General features: G+C 39.1%; 2 protein-coding genes and 1 long non-coding RNA gene across 4 annotated transcripts; 1 reads left to right on the forward strand and 2 right to left on the reverse strand.

Annotated features, from left to right (window-relative positions):
* Positions 1–211: 211 nt before the first annotated feature.
* Positions 212–9,338, reverse strand: LOC113685631 (uncharacterized). Its single transcript, XM_027203160.2, has 2 exons — positions 8,926–9,338; positions 212–4,470 (listed from the first exon to the last, which is right to left on the reverse strand). Exons 1-2 carry the CDS (start codon positions 9,200–9,202, stop codon positions 1,229–1,231), a joined length of 3,519 nt encoding a protein of 1,172 aa, XP_027058961.2. The 5' UTR covers positions 9,203–9,338; the 3' UTR covers positions 212–1,228.
* Positions 8,582–11,709, forward strand: LOC149046548 (uncharacterized). The gene is made up of 3 exons (XR_016186211.1): positions 8,582–9,081; positions 9,514–9,653; positions 10,423–11,709. It is a non-coding gene; the product is annotated as an uncharacterized LOC149046548 (long non-coding RNA).
* A 369-nt stretch (positions 11,710–12,078) lies between these two features.
* On the reverse strand, positions 12,079–22,248 carry LOC149046549 (uncharacterized). Of its 2 annotated transcripts, none has more exons than XM_089205115.1 (2): positions 21,966–22,248; positions 12,079–16,461 (listed from the first exon to the last, which is right to left on the reverse strand). In XM_089205115.1, exons 1-2 carry the CDS (start codon positions 22,111–22,113, stop codon positions 13,262–13,264), a joined length of 3,348 nt encoding a protein of 1,115 aa, XP_089061241.1. In that variant the 5' UTR covers positions 22,114–22,248; the 3' UTR covers positions 12,079–13,261. The 2 variants fall into 2 exon arrangements, with proteins under 2 accessions (XP_089061241.1, XP_089061240.1); XM_089205114.1 differs by lacking the exon at positions 21,966–22,248 and adding an exon at positions 18,009–18,206.
* Between the last annotated feature and the right edge of the window lie 791 nt (positions 22,249–23,039).

Consider the following 23,039-nt stretch of genomic DNA (forward strand, 5'->3'; position numbering starts at 1 on the left):
ATTTTGCCTTATCCCCAACCAGATGAAAGGCCATTAAAAAATCGGTTTGTACATTATTACCAGACTTTCCTTAAAAAACTACTTTGTTAAAAAGGTCGACGATCACTGCACGGTGCATACCGGGGGCCGTGGGCACGACACTCAGTATGAGGGAGGGGGGGGGGGGAGGTTTGGTGGGAGGTGAGGTGCAAGTGAGAGTCCTGGATACATACACACATACATGCTTTATTGAACGTGAAAAACTCTCTCAGCTCTTGCAAGTTTACATTTGCTTTCCCAGTCTGCTTTGACAACCAATTTGAGCTAACCACGGCACGAATGTCACAAGGTAATGCGTTACAGTGCTTTGCTGCAGTATCAGAGGGTGTCAATGGGGTGATGGTTTTGCGGCCAACGGTTACCATTTTTCCGCTGAGATCACTAGAATTTCCTTTTAACGTTTAATTTTTTTTACGATAAACGGTTAAAATTTTCGATTTTAAGGCTAACGGCTAAAGTTTTGGCCGTTTTATGGCATACTGTTAACCCAATTGAGACCCTCGTAGACCGCCATGAGTTAAGTACGAATCTGGTAGTATTTAATTTCCCCAAAGGATATACGTTGTTGTCTTTACATTTAGCTATGGAAACTCGATGGAGCCGTCTGTTGAATATTCTTCACTATGTGCCGCGTATAGTTTTCCCACACCCAGACCTGGCCTGCTTACAATGGAAGTAAGAAAACTTATCGTCATTATTATTATTAGTATTATTATTATTAGTATTAGTATTATTATTATTGTCATTATCATAATTATTAAAATCTAAAACAACTTTAAAATAATATTTCGAAACTATAGGCATTACATAAGCAAGCAAAAAGCATCTAGACCCGCAGCCAGTCGGTCGCCCACAGATAGCCCACTAAGTACCTTCTGTAAACATTTGGCGCAGATCAAAACCTAAATTCTACATAAGAAATCAGGGAACTTGAAATTCTTGAAATGATCGTAAACCTGTAAAACTTAAAACTACGCACTGATGTAAAAATTATTTAATATAAGTGTCAAATTTCATGGTGAAAGGTTGGACTCAAAATAGTGTTTGCTAATCACTCCGAACTGGCTAACCGGCCCGCACGAAAAGCACTTCACCAGCATAGTATATACTTAAGCGAGATGTTCTAGTGTTCAGTCGTAAAGATCTACCACGCTCACAAATGAATCTTGCGGGTTGTTGGGACAAAGGCCTAGGAAATGTTAGCGACTTCAACGTATCTCTTCCGTGCACTGTTAACGGACAACAAATTACTTCTTTCTTCATCATCACTGCTTCTACCATTTCTTGCACTCACATGACGGTGCCCAGAGAAATTTCCATCTTTGTCTTCATTCCCACAAGTAGCCAGACGGTAAAAGATTATGCCTACAAGAAGGAGTAGTGTCCAGGAATTGACAATCATTACAACCCAAACATACGCTGCTGAATACGTCATTAAGTTTTCCACAGCCGAGAACTTCAACAGGATGAAAGACATGGACAGTACCAACAAGACAAGAGGCTCGAAAAAGTTTTCAGAAGCAAACTTATAACTGGAATCATCATAGGGATGCAAACACAGATGAATAACAGCAAAGCAAACGAGAATTACCCAGACAACAAAGGTTTGTAAGGTAGAAGATGACGAAATCATAGACAATGCACTGGCAAGCAAAACGCGACGGAGAAGCATGACGATCTCAAGGCACCACTGATACCTTGGTTTGTAAGGCAAATATGCAGGACCAAGCCATGTGTCAAGTTTCTCACGATCTTCAGGGCTCATGCTGTTTCTTTTTCGAAAGAAGAAGAACATGAGGGAGGAGAGAAGCAAAGGAAACCCAATCACGTAGAACACAACGGAGACAAAACCAAGAGCTAACAGTGTTCTGTAAGTAACAGATGTGCATTCTATCCAAGGGGAATTTGGCATGTACAGAACATCACGGTCATTTTGGCATGGGCGTAAGATGGAGAGAGTTTGCTTTACAACTGGAAAGTAAGTGAAACTCAAACAGAAAAAGGCACTTTGACGGCATTTAAAGTGAACATTTTCCATTCGTCGTTCTTGGGGACGAACCTTATTGTAGCTTAGCATAACTATAAAGTAGACACCCACGAGTGCCAAGCAACCAATTGGAAGAAGAAGAATAAAAGTAAACTTGCCAACAGGATTGAAAAGGGAAGGAAAATCACACGAAAGTGAAGGGAAATACAAATTCCAGTAGCTGCTCAAGTACTTCTGAGCTGCAACGATCTTTGGAGGCCAGACATTGGAGCTCGATACCATAAAATCCATGGTTTGCATATAAAACACTGCAATGCTGATGAGAGACTTTGTACCTTTTCCTCGACTAGTCATGCACACAACAAAAACCACCAAGTTTAATTTGAAAACCCAACTAGGTAAAAATTCCAAAAGCATGAAGATCAACATTAAGAGGAAATGTACTGCTGTAACAAAAAACCATTTGATAGGACGCAAGTTGAAATAAAAAAATGACCAAAGCAAAACAAGGAAAGAAATGGCAAAGATAGGGATGAGCACGTAGTAGTAGGTAAGATCTCCTTTCACACATGGATAGCACAATCCGCCAATTTTATAAAATCCTTCTTCACAACGAGAACAGAACCTGTCAGTGTTTCCTGAATGGCAGGCACAGGATTCATTGCATTTTGTGATTAGAGTCGACACTAAACGCTTGTTATTGGAGGAGCGAGAGTCGTCGTTATGTGATGTGTCGAGGCGGCAGGTACAGGAAGCTAGTGGATTGCAAGCAGCAGGTACTGGACACTTGACGAGATGAGTAACATTTTTGGGATCAGGAGATGGCCAATAGCCAGGAGCTATCTTCATGATGTTTGGACCAACGTCTTCTTGGACCGTCACAGTAACTTGGTCACACGTTCCACCATCCATACATGATTTGCATAATCCAAGGCTTCCATAAAAATGTGGATCACAAATGCAATATCTGTACTCGTAAAATACAGGATCCAAACGAATGCGACCATTGTTGAACGTTAGGTGTCCTTCGGGACATGAAAAGTTGTCGCCTTCAGGTGGTCTGACCATCCTTAAAAAGTCTGGACGAAAGGCATTGGTCGATACGCTGTTTCCTTCACGCATGGATGGATTTCCAGAAATATCCAAATACTGGAGGGAGATTAAATTCTGAATTCCTGCTGGAAGGCTTCCTGACAGGTTATTTGATGAGATGTCAAAATATGTTAAATATGAAAAGTCTTCAAAGAAAGCTGGTATGGCTCCGTAAAACTTATTACCTCGTAAATCGCACGTGGACATATCCTCAAAGTAAAGCACGTTTGCGGGTAAGGGACCCTCAATATCACAAAAACTGAGATTTAGAACCGATGGACTAGGATGAAAGTCGGGCTTTCTCGAGAAGAGCTCCAAAAAGCTTGAAATATTAATTGCTAAATTCCTATTTCCTGCAAGCGAAATGAAGGATTTTACACGCCTGTCTGGTTTGGTAGACCATGGTCTCCCGTTGTTTATCGAGGAAAACTCGTTCTGTGACAAATCAATCATGGAGGGCGGATAACTGAGTAACTCACCAGGAATGTCTCCAGTGAGCTGATTGTTGGCAACATTAAGAATTTCAACGTGATGTGTTTTCGGAATGCTTTGAAAAAAATGACCTGAAATGTTGTTCCCCGGTAAAACTAGGTAGGTCAGGTTAGGTGGCAGGGTATTTGTTAATTGTCCTGTCAGCCGAATACCTGATGCAAAAAGTTGGGTTAAGGCGGGGATTGCAAAGAGGTCATTCAGATTTCCCCACATGAGACCAGGAGTGTTTCGGAGGTCAAGATACCAAAGTCTTTGTAATCTGGATATGCTGCTAGGTATTCGACCAGTTAATTTGTTCCCTCCGAGACATAGCACTCTCAACTCTGTCATATTCCCAATGTCTTCTGGTAAGTTGCCAGTAAAGCCTTCCCCGTCCATTATACAGCCTAGAAAAATGTTCAATTTTTTTAGTTGCACGATGTCCTTCGGGATTTCTCCAGATATAGAGGCTGCATTGAAAACAATCGACAGCAGATTGCTCATATTTCCAAATAAAAAGTCTCCAATGCGTCCTCGAAGTCTTGGGTTACCAGGCGTACAAAGCGACAACAAGTTGCGTATCCTCCACAGATTGGAAGGAAGAACACCATCCAAGTTGTTGTAAGCCAGCACAATGGTTCTTACATATGAATTGTTGTAACAGGTGATACCATACCAAGAGCAGTGGGATTTTGAGCTGTTCCATCCTCCACTGTCATACCATTGCTGGCCATTTGTAGATGTGTAAAGGTCAAGAAGAACATTCCTTTCTTGCTCAGGTGTAAACGAGAAATCATACGTTAACACAGGGAATGTCCAATTAGAACTGACGAGCCTTTTTAAACAATCATGACCCTCGATGCTCAGGAACAAATCATAATCTAGAATTAAAGAATATGAAGAGTCATCATAAAGAAAATTACTAGAAGAATAATTTTGTTAATGATTACTCTCCCATGGGGAGGGGAGGGGAAGGGTTGGTGATTGGTGGTAGAATCCACCCCACGAAGATTTGTGCGGGAATGCCCCGCCTGGATACATACCTTTCGCGTTGAAAATGTAATTTGACTAAAGAGTTACCTGTGTATATATTTTATCTGTAGAAAATGGAGCCCCTTTCATGAAGGTTTAGTTAAGCAATACATTCCTTAAACATGTTAAAAGGGTGTTAGAAAGGCAACGAATTCTTTTTCTCTAAACTAACAAACTTTAGTGTGCTTTTCTCTAAACCTTTTTGCTAATTTAAAAACCCGTAGCCGAGAACCGTTCGTACCCTCGAATATTAGAAAAGTTTCCTTAAGATTACCGTATCATGTAAAATGTTTCGATAATTTGCTTTATGCACTGCAGCAAGTTCGCGTTAAGTACTAGAAATGAGCATGACGTTGATCCAAGCCGGAACTAATCAACATAAAAGGTGTGTTACCGCTGATATTTACCAATCAAAACCTAAATTATGCCACTCTAAAACTAAGGTAAAGGTTTCCGCCTTCATGAATTATTACCATTAGAAATTTCAAGGGTTTTTTTAAAATTCAGAGGAATTCTACGCAGACCTCTCTTGTACACCATTCTATATAGCTGATGTTTTCGAAGATGAAGATGATACACAATAAGAATGGAGCTTGATGTTTAATGAATCTGCGATGAACACGTACCTTTCAACATGATTTAAATAAGCAGTAAGAGCGACCCGTAGACTAAAAATGAAATAAGGAAAAAGATGAATAAGTCCACTGAGAGCACTGGAGACCAAACTGCAGGGGCGAATTACAAGAAGGTTTGGAATGAAAGAACAACCAACGAAAGACGAGCAAAAGTTATATTCTTTTGTGAAAACATTGATTCAACGAAATCCACTTCTGCGCATTGGAAAGTACTCTCCAATACTGCAAACACCAAAAGAATATCGCAGGTTAGACCAACAAAGCTGAACGATAAAACCCTTGCTGTGCGAGACAAAGACTGAATGCAAACCTGATTAATACATTCGTAACAATGGGAACAGGAATTTCGAGAAACCCCACTTGATGTTACGATGTTACACCAATTCAGACACTTTCGCCCTTCTCAATTTCTGAGGAGTCGGTATCCAGGAAAATTAGGGTCTTAAATTGTAATAAGGTTGCGGGGCCGGACTGGAGTACTCGCAAGTTGCTAAGGTTAGCCGAGCTAGCAATCGTCTCGCCTCTTACTAAGCTGTATTCGATGAGTATTGACAAAGGATAACATTTTAGCCAATGGAAGAAAATTCACTAGCTTATGCCCCCTTTTTAAAAAGGACGACCCTTCTGACAGGAGTAACTATCGAACCATCTCTTTACTAAGCCTTCTAAGTGAGATCTTGGAATCGTGTGCATCTGACACGATGCTGAAGCATGTTACGGAAGGCGAAATACTGACTGAGAGGCAACGGGCCTGCTGCAAGGGCCACTCGACCCAGTTATTAATTTCCCATCGTAAGAAAGTAAGTTATTGAAAAGCTGTTAATAATAATTCAGTGGCCGCTACAACCTTTATTGATTTTCGTAAAGCCTTTGAATACGTATCTCATAGTAACCTGCTACATAAATTGAAGAGCATATTTAGAAGCGAGGGCAATCTCCTCTTGGCTCGCAAATTATCTGAATCACCGGACACAGGTTACAGTTGTGAACTTTACTTAGTCGGAAGAGTTTAATGTGACTTGCGGCCTCCCACAAAGATCAGTGCCAGGCACAGTTTTGTTGAGTTTGTACACCTACGACATACCGTAAGCTGTGACATCAGGCAATCTCTTCCTGTATGCTGACGATACTACAGCTTACTGCATCGGATCTACCGTTAATAAAGCCTGTTACCTTCTAAGTAACGCGCTCGACGAGCTTAACAAATGGTGCAAGACTATCTCGTTAACATCACACTCTTCAAAATGCGAGGTAATGATCCTTCATTGCTCCATACCCTTTGATTACCATTGGTAACGTTTGACCTTTGATCTAGAATTAATTGGAGAGGTTTGGTTGCAGCTTGCCTTTCACTTTCTACAAGCGCTTGAGGATTGTAAATGAAGGAAGAATATTTTCCAACGAAAAATTGGTATATTTCAAAGGGAAATATGGAATTATTTGAGGACCGAGTCCAGCCTTGTCACTAAAAAGTTTTTCAGTGTCGAGCGCTTGGATGGCTTCATACTCTGTATGCAAGGTTAGCGAAAAATATCAAGTTCGAAATTTTGGGCTACCTGGAAGTGTCAAGCGCTTGGATGGCTTCTTACTATGTATACAGGGTTAGCGAAAAATATCAAGTTCGAAATTTTGGGCTGCCTGGAAGCACTTGAGGATTGTAAATAAAGGTAGAACATTTTTGTATAAATATTTTTTTAATTTCGAAGAGAAATATGGAAAAAAAACGGGCTGCCGGACGTTTAATTATTTCAAGTTTAGTCACTTCATTGCAGGAACGTTAGCGACTCTGACAGTTTGTGTTACAATTCTTATTTGCTGCTTTTCATGGACAACAACCTCGACCACTCTTTCGAGCCCAAGGTCCTCTCCACGGGCAGGAAACTTCAACTGACCCTTAGTCCTATTTAACAAGGATGGCAAACTTCAATTAAAAAAAATTGATGAATGAATGCAAACGTGGTGGATCAACATTTTCACCTTCTTCGAATGGTCGCAGGGATTTTCGCGTTCCTCTTTAGCAACAACCGATCCATAAGCGTTTACTGCCTCGGAATCTACTAAATCAATGGATTCATCTAATTCCGTACCGGATTAAAACTCACAGAACTGTTTTAAACAGAGTTATTTTGATAAGTTCTTCAAATTCATCGGAGAAAAGGCAGAAGGTATTTTGAGACGTGACAAGGTAAAAATAACTGACCAATCAGAGGCGCTATTTAAACAGGAGCGATGGTTCAAAACAAAAACAAACGACCGCGTTGCATCAAAGTTGGAAATAGGCCTTCAATACAAAACGAATTTCAACTACTATGGTCAAAAATCAATCTTGAGTGATGCATTACCTCCGAAAGTCAATTACTAGCTAGAGCAAAGTATTTAGTACAACTTGCTAATTAGAATTGATGAACAACCCTTCTTTTTAAGAGCGCTTGTCTGTAAAAATCAGACAAATTCTAAACTTCGCGACAAGGGTGAAAAATTCGATTTCTTTCTTATTTTAATATTAGATAGGCTAGACTATGACTTAAGTCACTGGATACTTTTTTGACTTTGAAAAGCTTTTGTATCGCTCTCAATCATTTGCCCAAACAAATTTTTACAGTCGTATTGAGAACATCTTTTCGAAATTCAACCACCAAAAGTTTAATCCATTTGAAGGTTTAGCACATGGTGAAAATTAATTTTATTCACGAAGTATTTTTACTGAAGAGAAATGCATGCTTTCGAAATTAAATTATTATAAGCGTAAAGAAGAGCGCAATGTTTACAAAAATCATTTTGTGAGGTCTTATGAGATCGAAAAAGAAGATTTGAGTTTTTAAAAGACGAGATAGTGATTCGTTTTTGCACGCGAAGCCCTCAAACTCGTGCAATAATTTTCTGCTAAAAATGACGATTTTAACGGAATTTCGTTATTTGTATTTTTTCCTGAAATAAAAAGATATTTCGCCAAAAAAGTATGCAGTGATTATGGTTATAGCCTAGCCTATCTAACATTAAAATAAGAAAGAAATCGAATTTTCCACCCTTGCCGCGATATCTATAATTTTTACAGACAAGCGCTCTTAAAAGTATGACACGACAATTTTCTTGGAGAAGTACAAATTTAAAAGATGACGAGAAAAACCTTCTTGCTTAACAAGACTTTCAAAATGAATTTTATATCGTGGTACAGCCTTTAGTATACAACGGAATAATTTCCGCGGGACTTACCCAGCTTAATTATTTTTTTCCTCTTCGTCAAGACATGTTCATGCATGCATGAAAATCAAGAACCAATATTCAAATAAACCAATAATCATATTCCTCCGTCGTCAACTAAGTCAAAACAGACCAGATCAACAGTCTGCGGATAATATGCTCGATCCATTTGCCTGTGGGTAGCATGCTGACGTCAGTTTGTTTTGCTTTTTTGTTTTCTACACGAAACGGAAGATGTTTGAAAGTCTCAAGGTTATAAAAGAAATGGTAGCGTGCAGCGTACAACCATCAAGTTATGGATACACTTCAGAGGTTTTCTTAGCACTCAAGAAGCTTAACTCCGGACGGGCTCACGGACTCTGATGTTTTTTCCGTGCTTAGAAACTTTCCGCGTGCATCCATAACTCGAAATTGAAATCAGATGACTCAAGTGTTTACTACGCCATAATTCTATTCTCTTGTACTCACCATAAGTATCTCGAGGCCACGATGCTTCAGCTTGTCCAACTTGCAAACCAACTATTTGGTAAAAAACGATGCCCAGGAAAATAAACGGAAACGGAAATTTGATGCTTTTGGTCCGCGAAGCTTCCTTCTGGGTTCCGAACCTGGCCATGTTTTCAGGTCTGTAAGAGTATCGTTTACGCAGTGTTCCCTTTAATTGCACATCAAATTGCTGACGGGCGTCATGCCATGGCACTTTTAAGCGCCTTGGAAAATGAGGGCTATTTTGGAGGCCTTTCATGATTTCTAAAATAAGAATGCCAGTGATGCGTTGAAAAGGAAGCAAGTGTGCGGAGGTAAATCTGCAGCTCTTGGCGGAGTTCTTTTCAACACTCTTATTTTAATTCTTTGTTGAATTTTAAAACACAAATAAAACTAAACAGATCGTGAAAAAGGGAGGAAGGGGTTCACAAGAAAAAAAAGATTATTTAAAAGAGAAAACTGCAGTCCCTGAGTAGGTCATTCAAATGAGATTATCATTAACTGCTTTCAGCTGGCTGACCTTTGGTTATTTCAAATAATTACTATTGTTTGTTTTACTTCGATCTTAAGGAACACTTAAACTGAAAGCAAGTATCAGGAGTTTCAGAAGAAGCAGTTCCCAGATATTTTGAACAGGAAATGAGGACTGAATATCGTTACGGCGAGTCTTGGATGCCATGGCTTCATACTAAACTGTGAGTAAGAAACAGGTGAGCAAAGCACAGTTGCTTTCTTCGCAGGTCAAATTAACAAATTAACGGCTTGGGTTGATGTAGTTTGCAAATTTTACTCTTAATTGTCTCTATAAATAGAGTTGAGATGTACAGACATTGCATATGTCCAATCATCAATGTTGGGTTGGCATCAGTTAGCAACAGGTATAAATATGAACTGCGAAGAAGTTAAAGATAATTTGCCATCTCATACTTCCGCACGTTCATATAAAATAAATTTGCCAACAACAAACCATTAAGAAGACAAAGTTTCCTGATACACTTTAGAGGTATAAAACTATAGTTTCGAAACCTGTAATAACAAATGTCTGCCGAGTCATGAAAACCAAAAGTAAGCCGTGAGGGGACTCCCCTCACGGCTTATTTTTAAGAAGACAACATTTCCTGATACAATTTAAAAGAATAAAACGTTTAAGTAACGTACAGAAAAATTTTCGCAGGGAATGAAACGTTAGGAGGTAGGCTTACCGAAACGAACTGAGAACAGGACACTTCGGAGAATGTAGATAGACACCCGACCTTGGCCTTAAATACGATATCCCTCACCACCTCTCACCCAATGTCGGCTGTTCACGGACAGCAAATTGATTCACGGACTGAAAGTTGGTTCTTTCTGCATTCGCGCCGCTTCCACTACAAAAGCACCCACTTAAATTTTCATACCCAGTTATTATAAGACGGTAGAAAATAATGCCCATTAATAGAAGAAGGATTCAAGAGTTAATAACAATTATAATCCACACAGAAGCTGTTGTAGAACTCATGGAGCTTTCCAAGGCCGAGAACCTCAACAGGATGAAGGACATCGAAAGCACAAGGAAAACAAGGGGCTCAAACGAGTTTTCAGAAGCAAAGTTGTGATGAGGAAGATCACTGTAAGGATAAAAACACAGATGAATTATAGCATTCAAGTTATGAATATACTTGGGAGGTTTTCTTAGCACTCAAGAAGCTAGAGGTTGCACCCGGCTATCGCCTCGTGATGCTTTGGTCCGCGAAGCTTCCTTCTGGGTTTCGCATTTGGCCATGTTTCTAGCTCTGTAAGAGTATCGTTTACACGGTGTTCCCTTTATTTGCACATCAAATTGCAAACGGGCGTAACGAGAGCTATTTTGGACGCCTCTCATGATTCCTAAAATAAGAATGCCAGTGATACGTTAAAAAGGAAGCAAGTGTGCGGAAGTGAATTTGCAGCTCCAGGCGGAGTTCTTTTCAACACTCTTATTTTAATTCTTTGTTGAATTCTAGAAAACTAATAAAGCTAAACAGATCGTGAAAAAGAGGGGCTAGGGGTTCATAAGAAAAAAAAAAAAGATATTTGAAGGAGAAATTGCAGTCCCTGAGTAGGTCATTCAAGTGAGATTATCATTACTTGCTTTCAGCGGACTAACACCTGGTTATTTCAGGCAATTACTATTGTTTGTTCTACTTCGATCTTGAGAAACACTTAAACTGAAAGCAGCTATCAGGAGTTTCAGAAGGAGCGTTTCCTAGATATTTCGAACAGTAGATATTTCGAACAGGATATGAGGACTGAATATCATTACGGCGAGTCTCTTTTTATCCTGAACTGTGAATAAGAAGCAGGTGAACAGAGCACAGTTGCTTTTTTCGCATGTTTTATCAAATTAACGGCCTGGGTAGTTTGCAAATTTTATTCTTAATTGTCCCTGTAATTAGAGTTGAAATATACAGACATCGCATACGTCCAATCACCAATGCAGTTTCGAAACCTGTAATAGTTTTCAAATGTCTGCTGAGTCATGAGCACTAAAAATAAGCTGTGCGAGGAATTTTTACAGAGTTGGTTGGCGTCATTTAGCAACCGATATCAATATGAATTGCAAAGAAGTGAAACATAATTTGCAACCTCATGATTCCGCTCGTTCATATAAAATAAATTTGCCAACAACAGACCTTTAAGACGACAAGGTTTCCTGGTACAATTTAGAGGAATAAAACAAAAAACCTTTTAGAAGAAAACGTCTCCTGATACAATTTAGAAGAATAAAACTGTAGTTTCGAAACCTGCGATAGTTATCAAATGTCTGTCGAGTCATGAGCACCAAAAATAATCCTTGCTGGGAAATTTTTAAGAAGAAAATGTTTCCTGATACAATTTAGAAGAATAAAACTGTGAAGTTTTCGAAGCCATCCTGTATCCCGATCAACTTGATAAAAGATAAGTCGCTTAAACAACGTAGACAGAATTTTTCATGGCGAATAAGGCGTTGATAGGTCAGCTTGTCGAAAGGAACGGAGAATAGGACACTTTGGAGAATGTGGGTAGAGATCCCACCTTGGCCTTACATACTATATCCCCCACCACCTCCCTCCCTTAATTCCGCAGCCCAACGACTCTCCCTGTAATATTTGTGCATATCGTAAATGATTATTTCCACATTGCAGAGAAAGTTTTAATACAAGATACCTTAAACTTAATACAAAACTGAGTTTTAAAGTTTGAATATAGAAACGTGTAGTATATCATTTTCTCTGACACTTGAAAAAAACTTGGTTCAAGATATCGATATATATATCTTACAAGTTAATGCTGAGCTAGACTAAAGACGAACGCATGAGCTTCAGCTATTAAAGCAGAGGATGAGGACAAGCTAAATGGGACAAGTTTTTTTTTTTTTAAGTGGGGGGAGGGCCTAATACCCCCCAGTCCCTCCCCCTGCGCGGTCCCTGAAGACGTTAAAAAACGATCTGAGCAGGAAACATGCTCGTTAATTACAGTCACTGAGAGTAAAACGCGCTCCAGAAACAAGAGCAGGTTTCACTGAACAGATTTCCATAGAGCGTAGCTTTCTTATGTTCTGTTTGGCTATATCTTCTGTGGCATGGTAGAGATACAGATAAACAACTCTAACATAGCAGTAGCTAAACATTGTTTTTGTACCTAGACTATATGCCACTTAATCAAACTTGAATTAAAATCCATATTCCATAAACAGAGAAGAGTACCTTAAGTCATTGTTGCATTATACCTAGACATGTATTTCATCCCTGAACCAACAAATATCCCCCTTGATTTCATATCAAAGGTGCTCGATACAGAAAAACTTCTAATACATAACCAGCGTTCATAAAATAACATTCGACATAAAGTACCCAACGCACTCAACTAGAAAACCTACAGAAACGCCATCCATTTCAAGAGTGATTACACGAAGCTCTTTGGATAGACAATGAATTAGAGAGAAGAACTCTTTCTCTACCTTGACTGACCCGTCATATGTTGTGATATAGTGTTAACCTCGGGCTGTCTTTTGTTTTCATCGTTTTTTAGACTACTAATCTTTTAGAACAGGAAAAATAACACCGAAAGAGGAAACAATCTATAACCACAACATATTATAGAGTTAACAAATACAATTCCCTAAACGACGCCACGGTCTTTTAGGTGGTTTTAGACTGAAAACTGAAACTTGTAACTACAGTAATGAAACTTTTTGATTGGAGCCTAAATTAGGTAGTAAGCTTAAGTCACAAGATCTTGTACCCTTGATATGAGTATCAACTATATCTATGATAGTTAATTATGGCTGACGTTCGGATTGAAAAAAAGAAATTTTTAATTAGTCGATATCGTCGACTTCTGCGTCTCCCCAATGTTGGCTGTTCACGGACAGCAAATTGGTTCTTTCTTCATTCACGCCGCTTCCGCCACAAGAGCACCCACGGGAATCTTCATACCCAGTTATTATAAGACGGTAGAAAATAACGCCCATTAATAGGAGAAGAATGCAAGAGTTAATAACAATTACAATCCACACATATGCTACTGAATAACTCATGGAGCTTTCCACGGCCGAGAACCTCAACAGTATGAAGGACATTGAAAGCACCAGCAAAACAAGGGGCTCAAAAAAGTTTTCAGAAGCAAACTTGTGATGAGGAAGATCGTTATAAGGATGAAAACACAGATGAATTATAGCAAAGCCCACGAGAAGGACCCAGACAGCGAAGGTTTGTAAAGTAGAGGAAGACGAAATTATGGATAACGCAATGGCTAGTAACAGGCGACGGAGTAGCATTACAATCTCAAAGTACTGCTGATACCTTGGTTTGTAAGGTAAATAAGCAGGACCAAGCCACGTGTCAAGTTTTTCACGATCGTCTTGGCTCATGCTGTTTCTTTTTCGAAATAAAAAGAACATAAGTGAGGAGAGAAGCAAAGGAAACCCAATCACGTAGACCACTACGGAGACAAAACCAAGAGCTGATAGTGTTCTGTAAGTAACAGATGTGCATTCTATCCAAGGGGAATTTGGCATGTACAGAACATCACGGTCATTTTGGCATGGGCGTAAGATGGAAAGAGTTTGCTTTACAACTGGAAAGTAAGTGAAACTTAAACAGAAAAAGGCACTTTGACGGCATTTAAAGTGAACATTTTCCATTCGTCCTTCTCGGGGACGAACCCTGTTGTAGCTTAGCAGAACTATAAAGTAGACACCCACAAGTGCCAAGAAACCAATTGGAAGAAGGAGAATAAAAGCAAACTTACCAACAGGATTGAAAAGAGAAGGTAAATCGCATGAAAGTGAAGGGAAATACAAATTCCAGTAGCTACTCAAGTAGCTTTGAGCTGCAATGATTTTTGGAGGCCAAACGTTTGAGCTAGAAACCATGAAGTCCAGGGTTTGAATATAAAACACTGCGATGCTGATGAGTGACTTTGAACCTTTCCCTCGACTAGTCATACACAACACAAAAACCACCAGGTTCAATTTGAAAACCCAAGTGGGTAAAAATTCCAAAAGCATAAAGATCAGCATTAAGAGAAAATGTACTGCTGTTACCATAAACCATTTAACAGGTCGCAAGTTGAAATAAAAAAATGACCAAAGTAGAACAAGGAAAGAAATGGCAAAAATAGGAATGAAAAAGTAGTAGTAAGTAAGATCACCTTTCACACATAGGTTGCACAATCCGCCAATTTTATAAAATCCTTCTTCACAACGAGAGCAGAATCTGTCAGTGTTTCCTGGATGACACATGCTGGATTGATCGCATGTCGTGATTAAATTTGGCGATAAACTTTTGGTGTGGGATAAATGCGGGTCGTTGGGTGATGTGTCAAGGCGACAAGTGCAAGAAGCCAGTGGATTGCACGCAGCAGGTACTGGACACTTGACGAGATGAGTAACATTCTTAGAATTAGGCGATGGCCAGTAGCCGGGAGCTATCCTCATGATGTTTGGGCGGATATCTTTCAAGGTATTGACATCAACTTGTTTGCACGTCCCTCCGTCCATACATGATTTGCATAGTCCACTATCTCCGTAAAAATGAGCATCGCAGATACAATACTTGTATTGGTAAAATGTAGGATCTAACCGTATACGTCCATTATTGAACGTAAAGCGCCCTTCGGGACACGTAAAGTTATCTCCCTGATGAGGCCTGATCATTCTTGAGAAGTCTGGCTGAAAGGTATTTGCCGATATGCTTGTTCCTTTCCTCATGAAAGGATTTCCTGAAATATCTAAGTATTGAAGAGCCATGAAATTTTGAGTTCCTCCTGGTAGAGAACCTGATAAGTTATTGGCAGATAGATCAATATATGATAGAACTGAGACATCGTTAAAATAATCCGGTAATTCTCCATAAAAGTTATTGCCACTTAAATCAAAAGTAGACAATCGTAAGAAGTAGAACAAGTTTGGCAATACAGGACTTTCTATACCACAGTAGCTTACATTTATGACAGATAAGTCCTCTTTGCCATTAAAAAGCCCCATGAAACTTTGAAAATCAATTGCCAAGCCTCTATTTTCGGCCAACGATAAATAAAGACTAATACTTCCCTTGTCATCTTTTGGCCATGGCTTGCCTTCATTAATTGACGTAAACCGGTTTTGAGATAGATCTAAAATATCAAGTGGTTTTAAAAGTAGATGGCCTGGAATATCCCCCGTAAGACGATTGTTTGCAAGATTAAGGTTTCGCAGGACACTGTTGTTCGGAAATATTTCTGGATGCTTACCGGATATATTATTTCCTGGCAAAAAAAGGCTAGCTATGTTTGGTGGAAACTTTCGAGGTAATTCTCCTACCAAATTCACTCCCGATACGTAGACAGACTTCAACGAAGGTATTGCAAGTATGTCGGAAAGGTTTCCAGACATCATCCCAGGGGTATTTCGTAAGGTAAGATCATAAAGTTTTTTCAGTTTCGAAATACTTCTGGGTATTTGTCCAGTTATGTTATTCCCGCCAATATCCAGCATCCGAAGCTCCCTCATATTCCCTAAGTCTCTTGGCAACTGTCCCGTGAGGCCTTCTCCGTCCATAGGACTGGCTATAAAATATTGCAGATTTGTAAGATTGACGATATCCTGAGGGATCTCGCCAGAAACAGAGGAAGAACAGATGACTAAGGTCAGCAATAAACTCATATTTCCGAACAAAAAGTCTCCGAGTCTACCACGAAGGCTTGGGTTACCAGGTACGCACAAAGAAAATAAGTTTCGTATTTTCCACAAATTGGAAGGGAGAGAGCCATTCAAGTTGTTAAAGGGCAGCACAATGGACTTGATGTATGAATTGCCGTGACACGTGATTCCATACCAGGAACAGTGCTCTATTGAACTATTCCATCCACTGCTGTTAAACCATTCCTTGCCATTTGTATATGTGTAAATATCTAGAAGAACTTTTCTTTCTTGCTCATGTGTAAAAGAGGTGTCATTGGTGTAATTTGGAAAGGTTCCGTTATTAACAATGCGTTGCAAACAGTTTTCTCCTTCAACACTCAGGAAGAAATGCAAGTCTGTTGGAAAAAGGTCAAATATTGATGTACTGATCATTTAGCCATTTGAAAAACTAAGGTGACAGAGATTCTTGGGTACGGGGAAGGGGGGTGGGAGGGGCTGTAAGATTTTTGTAAGGTCACGTGGAATATTTTCTTGATCTCCCTTAAAACCTTTAAGGATCCCTAATCACTGGCAGATAAGTGGAAGTTACTCTTTATGGTCCCTCCCTTTATATTCTGTTGGCGATGACTGATTCTCCTCCGTTTCCGCAAAAACCTCTGTGCTCCTTCCCAAATTCCCATCCCCCCTCCTCACCAGGCAATAAAATTTCTTCCATTTTTTTCTAACTTAAGACTTTCTTAACTTGCTAAAGTAAAAAAAAAAACCTATTTCGCCACTTTATAACGGACAGAGAGGAGGGCAATTGAAAGTTAACATTAGAATCCAGGTATATAGGCTCAACCAATAACAATGAATAATATGGGACCAAGAAGAGGGGGAAGGGAGGGAGGGGGTAGGGCTATTTGATAAAACTTGTCAAACCTACGTGGGATATATACTGATTGAGTAATCAAGCTCTAAACTTGTTCTCCCAACAAACTGCGCTGGTTTATCGCGTTGAAACCTCCGGGAAAATCTCTTCGGTTAAATAATTGTGTGAGGGACGATTCATTATCATCACCAGGGGGAGGGGGGTGGAATGAAGATTTTTGCATGATCACGTGCCTTTTAGAAAGAACGGAGTAAGGATCAGCAGAAGGAGGGACCGTAGAAAATAGACTGCGAATCAACTGCCAATGAAGGGAGGAACACAACAATATTCAGCAGAGCCTTAAGGGTGTGTCTGCGTCGGAAGGGGAAGCGAGGAGGATCAGTAAATCCTGATACAGCCAAACTTTCTCCTTTCCCCCTCCCTCAGGATAAATAATGACCGATCATTCTTGGTATTGTACCTAAACTAAAATATACTGCGTATAAAAGGCTCATAACGTATACAAAATATGCACACAGCTTATGTGGCAGACCCACACTAAAAGATGTCGAGCGTTTTCAGAACGGGTCAGTCAGCGAACCCTATAAGAGATCTCTTTATGGGCGAACATTAATAAGCGAACCTTCCATCGAGAAACATACTATATCAACTGGGACATCTAATGTGAACCGAGAGAAGCATATCTCATCGTGTATGTAAACGTGATCGTGAACCAAGCAGAATACCAAGACGATGTTTGAAAATTTAAGAAACAAAAGCAGGAAGGTCAGGGAATTGGTCTATGCACGTTTTCTTTCATGAACATATGAGAAACCTGCATCTCTGTCATACCAAGGGAAAAAACAGTTACTGGATAAACCAATAATTAAATAATGCAAATGCAGGCACAAAAACAAAGCTTCTTTCCAACAGAAAGCACGAGTGCACACACCTATGTGTCTAGTTTTAGTATGGTTTGGGGTGTTACGGAAATCTCTGCGAGTCTCCCGAAGTGTTTGCATGATCAAACATGATGCTGAGTTTAAGCTTTCCTTGCCGCTAAGGAAACTATGCAACGTCTTTCGCACTCACCGTAAATATCCCTCGGTCGTAATGTTTCCGCCTTTCCGTCCAGCAAAGTGACTGCCCGGTAAAAAACGATGCTGAGGAGAATTAACTTGCATTTTCTGAACAAATATGAAAATTGCATAATATTGGTAAGAAACATTCCACGGTGAGCTCCTGATACAGTCATGTTGTGAGCCTGAGAACAGGCCTTGAAATATTCCTTTATCTCAAGAGTAACAGGCAGCTATTGTTCAGTATGCACGTTTTGTCCTATTATTAATGCTCTGCATGTATCATATTCTAAATTAGGAAAGAACTGATGCAGAAAGACTGAAGAAAGAAGTCGATGATTTTCTGGGTTAATGAAGCGGTGCTTTTCAAAATATATGTTATTTAGTTCTGTACTTCCTGTATTAAATTCCTTTGAAATGCGCTCATTTTTTATTTCCTCGTCGCCAGTAAGAGTTTTCAATACAATTGCTCCTCTTGCCACCGGGATCCTTTCGTATCGTTGTGATGCAAATTCGTATTCGTATGGTTCGTATGGTAATTAAAAATCATGGCGAATATTCTGGCTTCGAAACTGAATATTTTTAGAGGTGCTTGAAAGTTTTTATGTTAAAGCTTCGAAACTCAAATAATTTGGCGAGGTTGGGTAGTTATGTCCACATGCACTTTCGATACTATTGATCTTGAAGATTTTAGCTTCGTCATGCGTTCTTAGATAAGCTGTAAGAATTTTTTATTGAGTGTTAAAGGGAGGGGTTCAACATATTTTAGTAGTGAGACAAACACACACAAAAAGTTTTACAAAATTAAACAAAACATAGTACTATTTGTATCCTTTAACACGCACAGGAATCCTTGGTGCCACCTAGAGGAAACGATTTAAAGAAAGACTGCAGATGAAGGGTAGGAAGTGGCCGCGAAAGGGGAAACTTTTTGCAAATGCACGATACATTTGGATAAATTTGTGACTGCTAACCATAGCATCTTTTAAAAACTTAGCTAATAGAGAGGCGCAATTCAAGTTTGGTCAGAATTTTCGTGCTTGCGATAATCTCATCGACCCAAAACATCTTAACCTCTAGTCCTTGATTACTGGCTCAGAAGCAACTATCGATAACGCGCTAAAAGTCAATTCGATCAAATCAATTATTATTATTATTTCCAGCTATGTATTTCCTTTCACTCATGACACAAATGATTTCTAGAGTTTTCTTGTTACAATGTACGGTGTAGGATGGTTCTCAGCTTATTTAATTTGCATCAATTTAATCAATTTTTCGTCGTTAATTCATATTGAAAGCATGCTGGCCCCGCTTGGCTGGGTCGTTAGTGTTGTTTGTCCTCCGGGAGTTTTCCTTCGAATGTTCGAGATCCCACTAGGTAATTTTGTGTCGAGTCGAGACAAGAATTTTCCGGTTGGGAACTTTTGCTCAAGGGTAGCATCCCAGATCATTTATATAGCCAAGAAAAATAACAGACCAATATTTTCTCTTGACAAATCGACCCAAGAGATTCAAAGGAAAAAACAACGTTGGTAGAGTGAGTAGTGAGATGGCTGGCGGGAAACAGTCATCAGAGTCAGGGAAAATGCGTAAAGACATAGACTCAACGTAGAGAGGTAGAGTCTTTTCTTTCTAGGTCCTTGGGTCAATGTTAGACTATGTATGGAATGTTTCATCCAAAACCGGGATTATGACTACTTTGGATAATTTTACTGCGTGCCATACAGGTACAGGCAGATGTTGAATAAAAGTTTGCTTATTTTTTTTATTAGTACACATTTCTTTTTCCAAGAGTCATGTTTATCCGGCCTATGCTGAATTCTAATTTTCAAATCAATGTTTGTATTCTTTTAAACATTCTTAGATCTCCCAGTATCAGTTAGTATTCATGCAAATTAAACCAATCCTTCTAACATTTTATTATGTGTAGGGATTGGTATCGGCTATAAAAGTATGATCAAATCAAAGTTTTGTGCCAAACCTATGCATCAAATTTATGTTAAAGAAATGTAAAATGGTTTCCGTGTTTATATAGCCTGATATGAACACTTGGGAGGTTGGGAGAACACGAGATAAGCGTAGGAAACCACGACGCGAAGCAGAGTGGTTTCCAGCCTATCGAGTAAAGGCTAAAAAAACGGTTTCCTTGTAAACACGGAAACCATTTTCCATTTCTTTTATAAAATAACTAATGAAAGAGCCTCTTCTTGCAACGAAGGAAAGCGACGTGCTTATTGTTGTTGTTCATTTGGCTTTTCGGCCGTTTCTTGAATACTGGGAAAATTAAACTCCAAAGAAAAATTAGGAAAATTTTCTTCTTCCATTACTGTACTCAAAACAAACTTAAAGAAACTGAGTTGCTGCTAAATAAATAGCAGGGAGAACTCCGCGAGAAGATTCAATATGAAAACCGTGTTTACATACGCTCATGTAAAATTGTTTATAGCCAATCAGAGCGCGCGTACTATTTGAATTATTTTATAAAAGAAAATATTGAATTCTTCTTAACCTTTTAAACCCTAAGAGTGATTGGCATCAAACTTCTCTCTACAATATCATCCCTGAATCATACGTCAGGGTTAGGAGAATAAAGGAAATGATCACCAACGAAAGGAGCTTTTGATTAGTAAACAAATTCTCCTTGTCAGCACCTAAGGAAATGTATGAAGAGCAGTACGGGGAATATACATACTTATTTTAGTGTGTAAAGAGTGAAAACTAGTATATCAAAATAAGAATGAGGTAGCAGGCACAAGTATGGCTTTTCGCCATGATAGTTTCCAGGTTTGAAAAAAGTCACTGCCTACTTAAATCCTCAGTTCCTTTGCCTTTACCCCGTCAAAACATTGGCAACAGGAGTGATTAGCAAATTAATGATACAGACAAGAGAGCCTATCCCCACATACACCCTCCTCAATCCTGTTAGCTTACTATGGACACGGCATTTTAAACATAGTGCATATGCCACAAATTTTCTATTTCTCCGACTAATTATTTTGTAATAGTGTTTCCAAGATGTAGAAAATGGTTGGGTTGAAACATAATACAGATTTGCCAGTATAAAGTCAAATGAAAAAGTTTTACATATCGATAAAATTTATTTTTGGGTTTCATGTTCACATGTTGCAACAATTTCACCAACCAGTAAATTTAATAGAATAGAATAGAATAGAATAGAAACTTTATTAAAGTGTCAAAAAACCGTCTAGCCAGGGAACAAATCCCTTACTAATTTGGGGACACCAATTTAATTATTTGCAAGCATGAGAAAAATACCATCTAAAACTTTTTAACCCATTTAATATAGCTAATAACAACGTCAACTCAATCTTTAAACTAATGAGAAAACTTGATCGCTGTTTGGAATTAATGTCTGTGATATACAAATGAAATCCAGGTATTATCTTAGGTTTTCTACCAATGTCTTCATGGTCGAATCCTAAGTCTCTCTTCGTCATCAAGTTTTAATCATGATATTCTAGTTCTAGCGGGACTTACCCAGCTTAATTATTTTTTTCCTCTTCGTCAAGACATGTTCATGCATGCATGAAAGAACCAATATTCAATATTCAAGAACCAAAATTCAAATAAACAAATAATCATATTCCTCCGTCGTCAACTAAGTCAAAACAGACCAGATCAACAGTCTGCGGATAATATGCTCGATCCATTTGCCCGTGGGTAGCATGCTGACGTCAGTTTGTTTTGCTTTTTTGTTTTCTACACGAAACGAAAGATGTTTCAAAGTCTTAATGTTGTAAAAGAAATGGTAGCGTGCAGCGTACAACCGTCAAGTTATGGATACACTTCAGAGGTTTTCTTAGCACTCAAGAAGCTTAACTCCGGACGGGCTCACGGACTCTGATGTTTTTTCCGTGCTTAGAAACTTTCCGCGTGCATCCATAACTCGAAATTGAAATCAGATGACTCAAGTGTTTACTACGCCATAACTCTATCCTCTTGTACTCACCATAAGTATCTCGAGGCCACAATGTTTCAGCTTGTCCAACTTGCAAACCAACTATTTGGTAAAAAACGATGCCCAGGAAAATAAACGGAAACGGAAATTTGATGCTTTTAGTCCGCGAAGCTTCCTTCTGGGTTCCGAACCTGGCCATGTTTTCAGGTCTGTAAGAGTATCATTTACACAGTGTTCCCTTTAATTGCACATTAAATTGCAGACGGGCGTCATGCCATGGCACTTTTAAGCGCCTTGGAAAATTTTGGAGGCCTTTCATGATTTCTAAAATAAGAATGCCAGTGATGCGTTGAAAAGGAAGTAGGTGTGCGGAAGTAAATCTGCAGCTCTAGGCGGAGTTCTTTTCAACACTCTTATATTAATTCTTTGTTGAATTTTAAGTATAGAACGGAATAATTTCCGCGTGACTTACCCAGCTTAATTATTTTTTTCCTCTTCGTCAAGACATGTTCATGCATGCATGAAAATAAAGAACCAACATTCAAATAAACTAATAATCGCATTTCTCCGTCGTCAACCTAAGTCAAAACAGACCAGATCAACAATCTGCGGATAAAATGCTCGATCCATTTGCCCGTGGGTTGCATGCTGACGTCAGTTTGTTTTGCTTTTTTGTTTTTTACACGAAACGAAAGATGTTTGAAAGTCTTAATGTTACAAAAGAAATGGTTAGCGTGCAGCGTGCAACTATCAAGTTATGAATATACTTGGGAGGTTTTCTTAGCACTCAAGAAGCTAGAGGTTGCACCCGGCTATCGCCTCGTGATGCTTTGGTCCGCGAAGCTTCCTTCTGGGTTTCGCATTTGGCCATGTTTCTAGCTCTGTAAGAGTATCGTTTACACAGTGTTCCCTTTATTTGCACATCAAATTGCAAACGGGCGTAACGAGAGCTATTTTGGACGCCTGCTATGATTCCTAAAATAAGAATGCCAGTGATACGTTAAAAAGGATGCAAGTGTGCGGAAGTGAATTTACAGCTCCAGGCGGAGTTCTTTTCAACACTCTTAGTTTAATTCTTTGTTGAATTCTAGAAAACTAATAAAGCTAAACAGATCGTGAAAAAGA

Source organism: Pocillopora damicornis, chromosome 4, assembly GCF_964200805.1.
Source record: "Pocillopora damicornis chromosome 4, jaPocDami1.2, whole genome shotgun sequence".
Lineage (NCBI taxonomy): Eukaryota > Metazoa > Cnidaria > Anthozoa > Scleractinia > Pocilloporidae > Pocillopora > Pocillopora damicornis.

Coding starts and splice junctions, on each gene's coding strand:
- LOC113685631 (XM_027203160.2), bottom strand. CDS start 9,202: ATGAAAGGCCTCCAAAATAGCCCTCATTTTCCAAGGCGCTTAAAAGTG. Junction 4,471..8,925: donor GTGGCCTCGAGATACTTATG/GTGAGTACAAGA, acceptor CTTTAATTCTAG/ATTATGATTTGTTCCTGAGC.
- LOC149046549 (XM_089205114.1), bottom strand. CDS start 18,171: ATGACTGTATCAGGAGCTCACCGTGGAATGTTTCTTACCAATATTATG. Junction 16,462..18,008: donor ACGACCGAGGGATATTTACG/GTGAGTGCGAAA, acceptor TTTTTCCAACAG/ACTTGCATTTCTTCCTGAGT.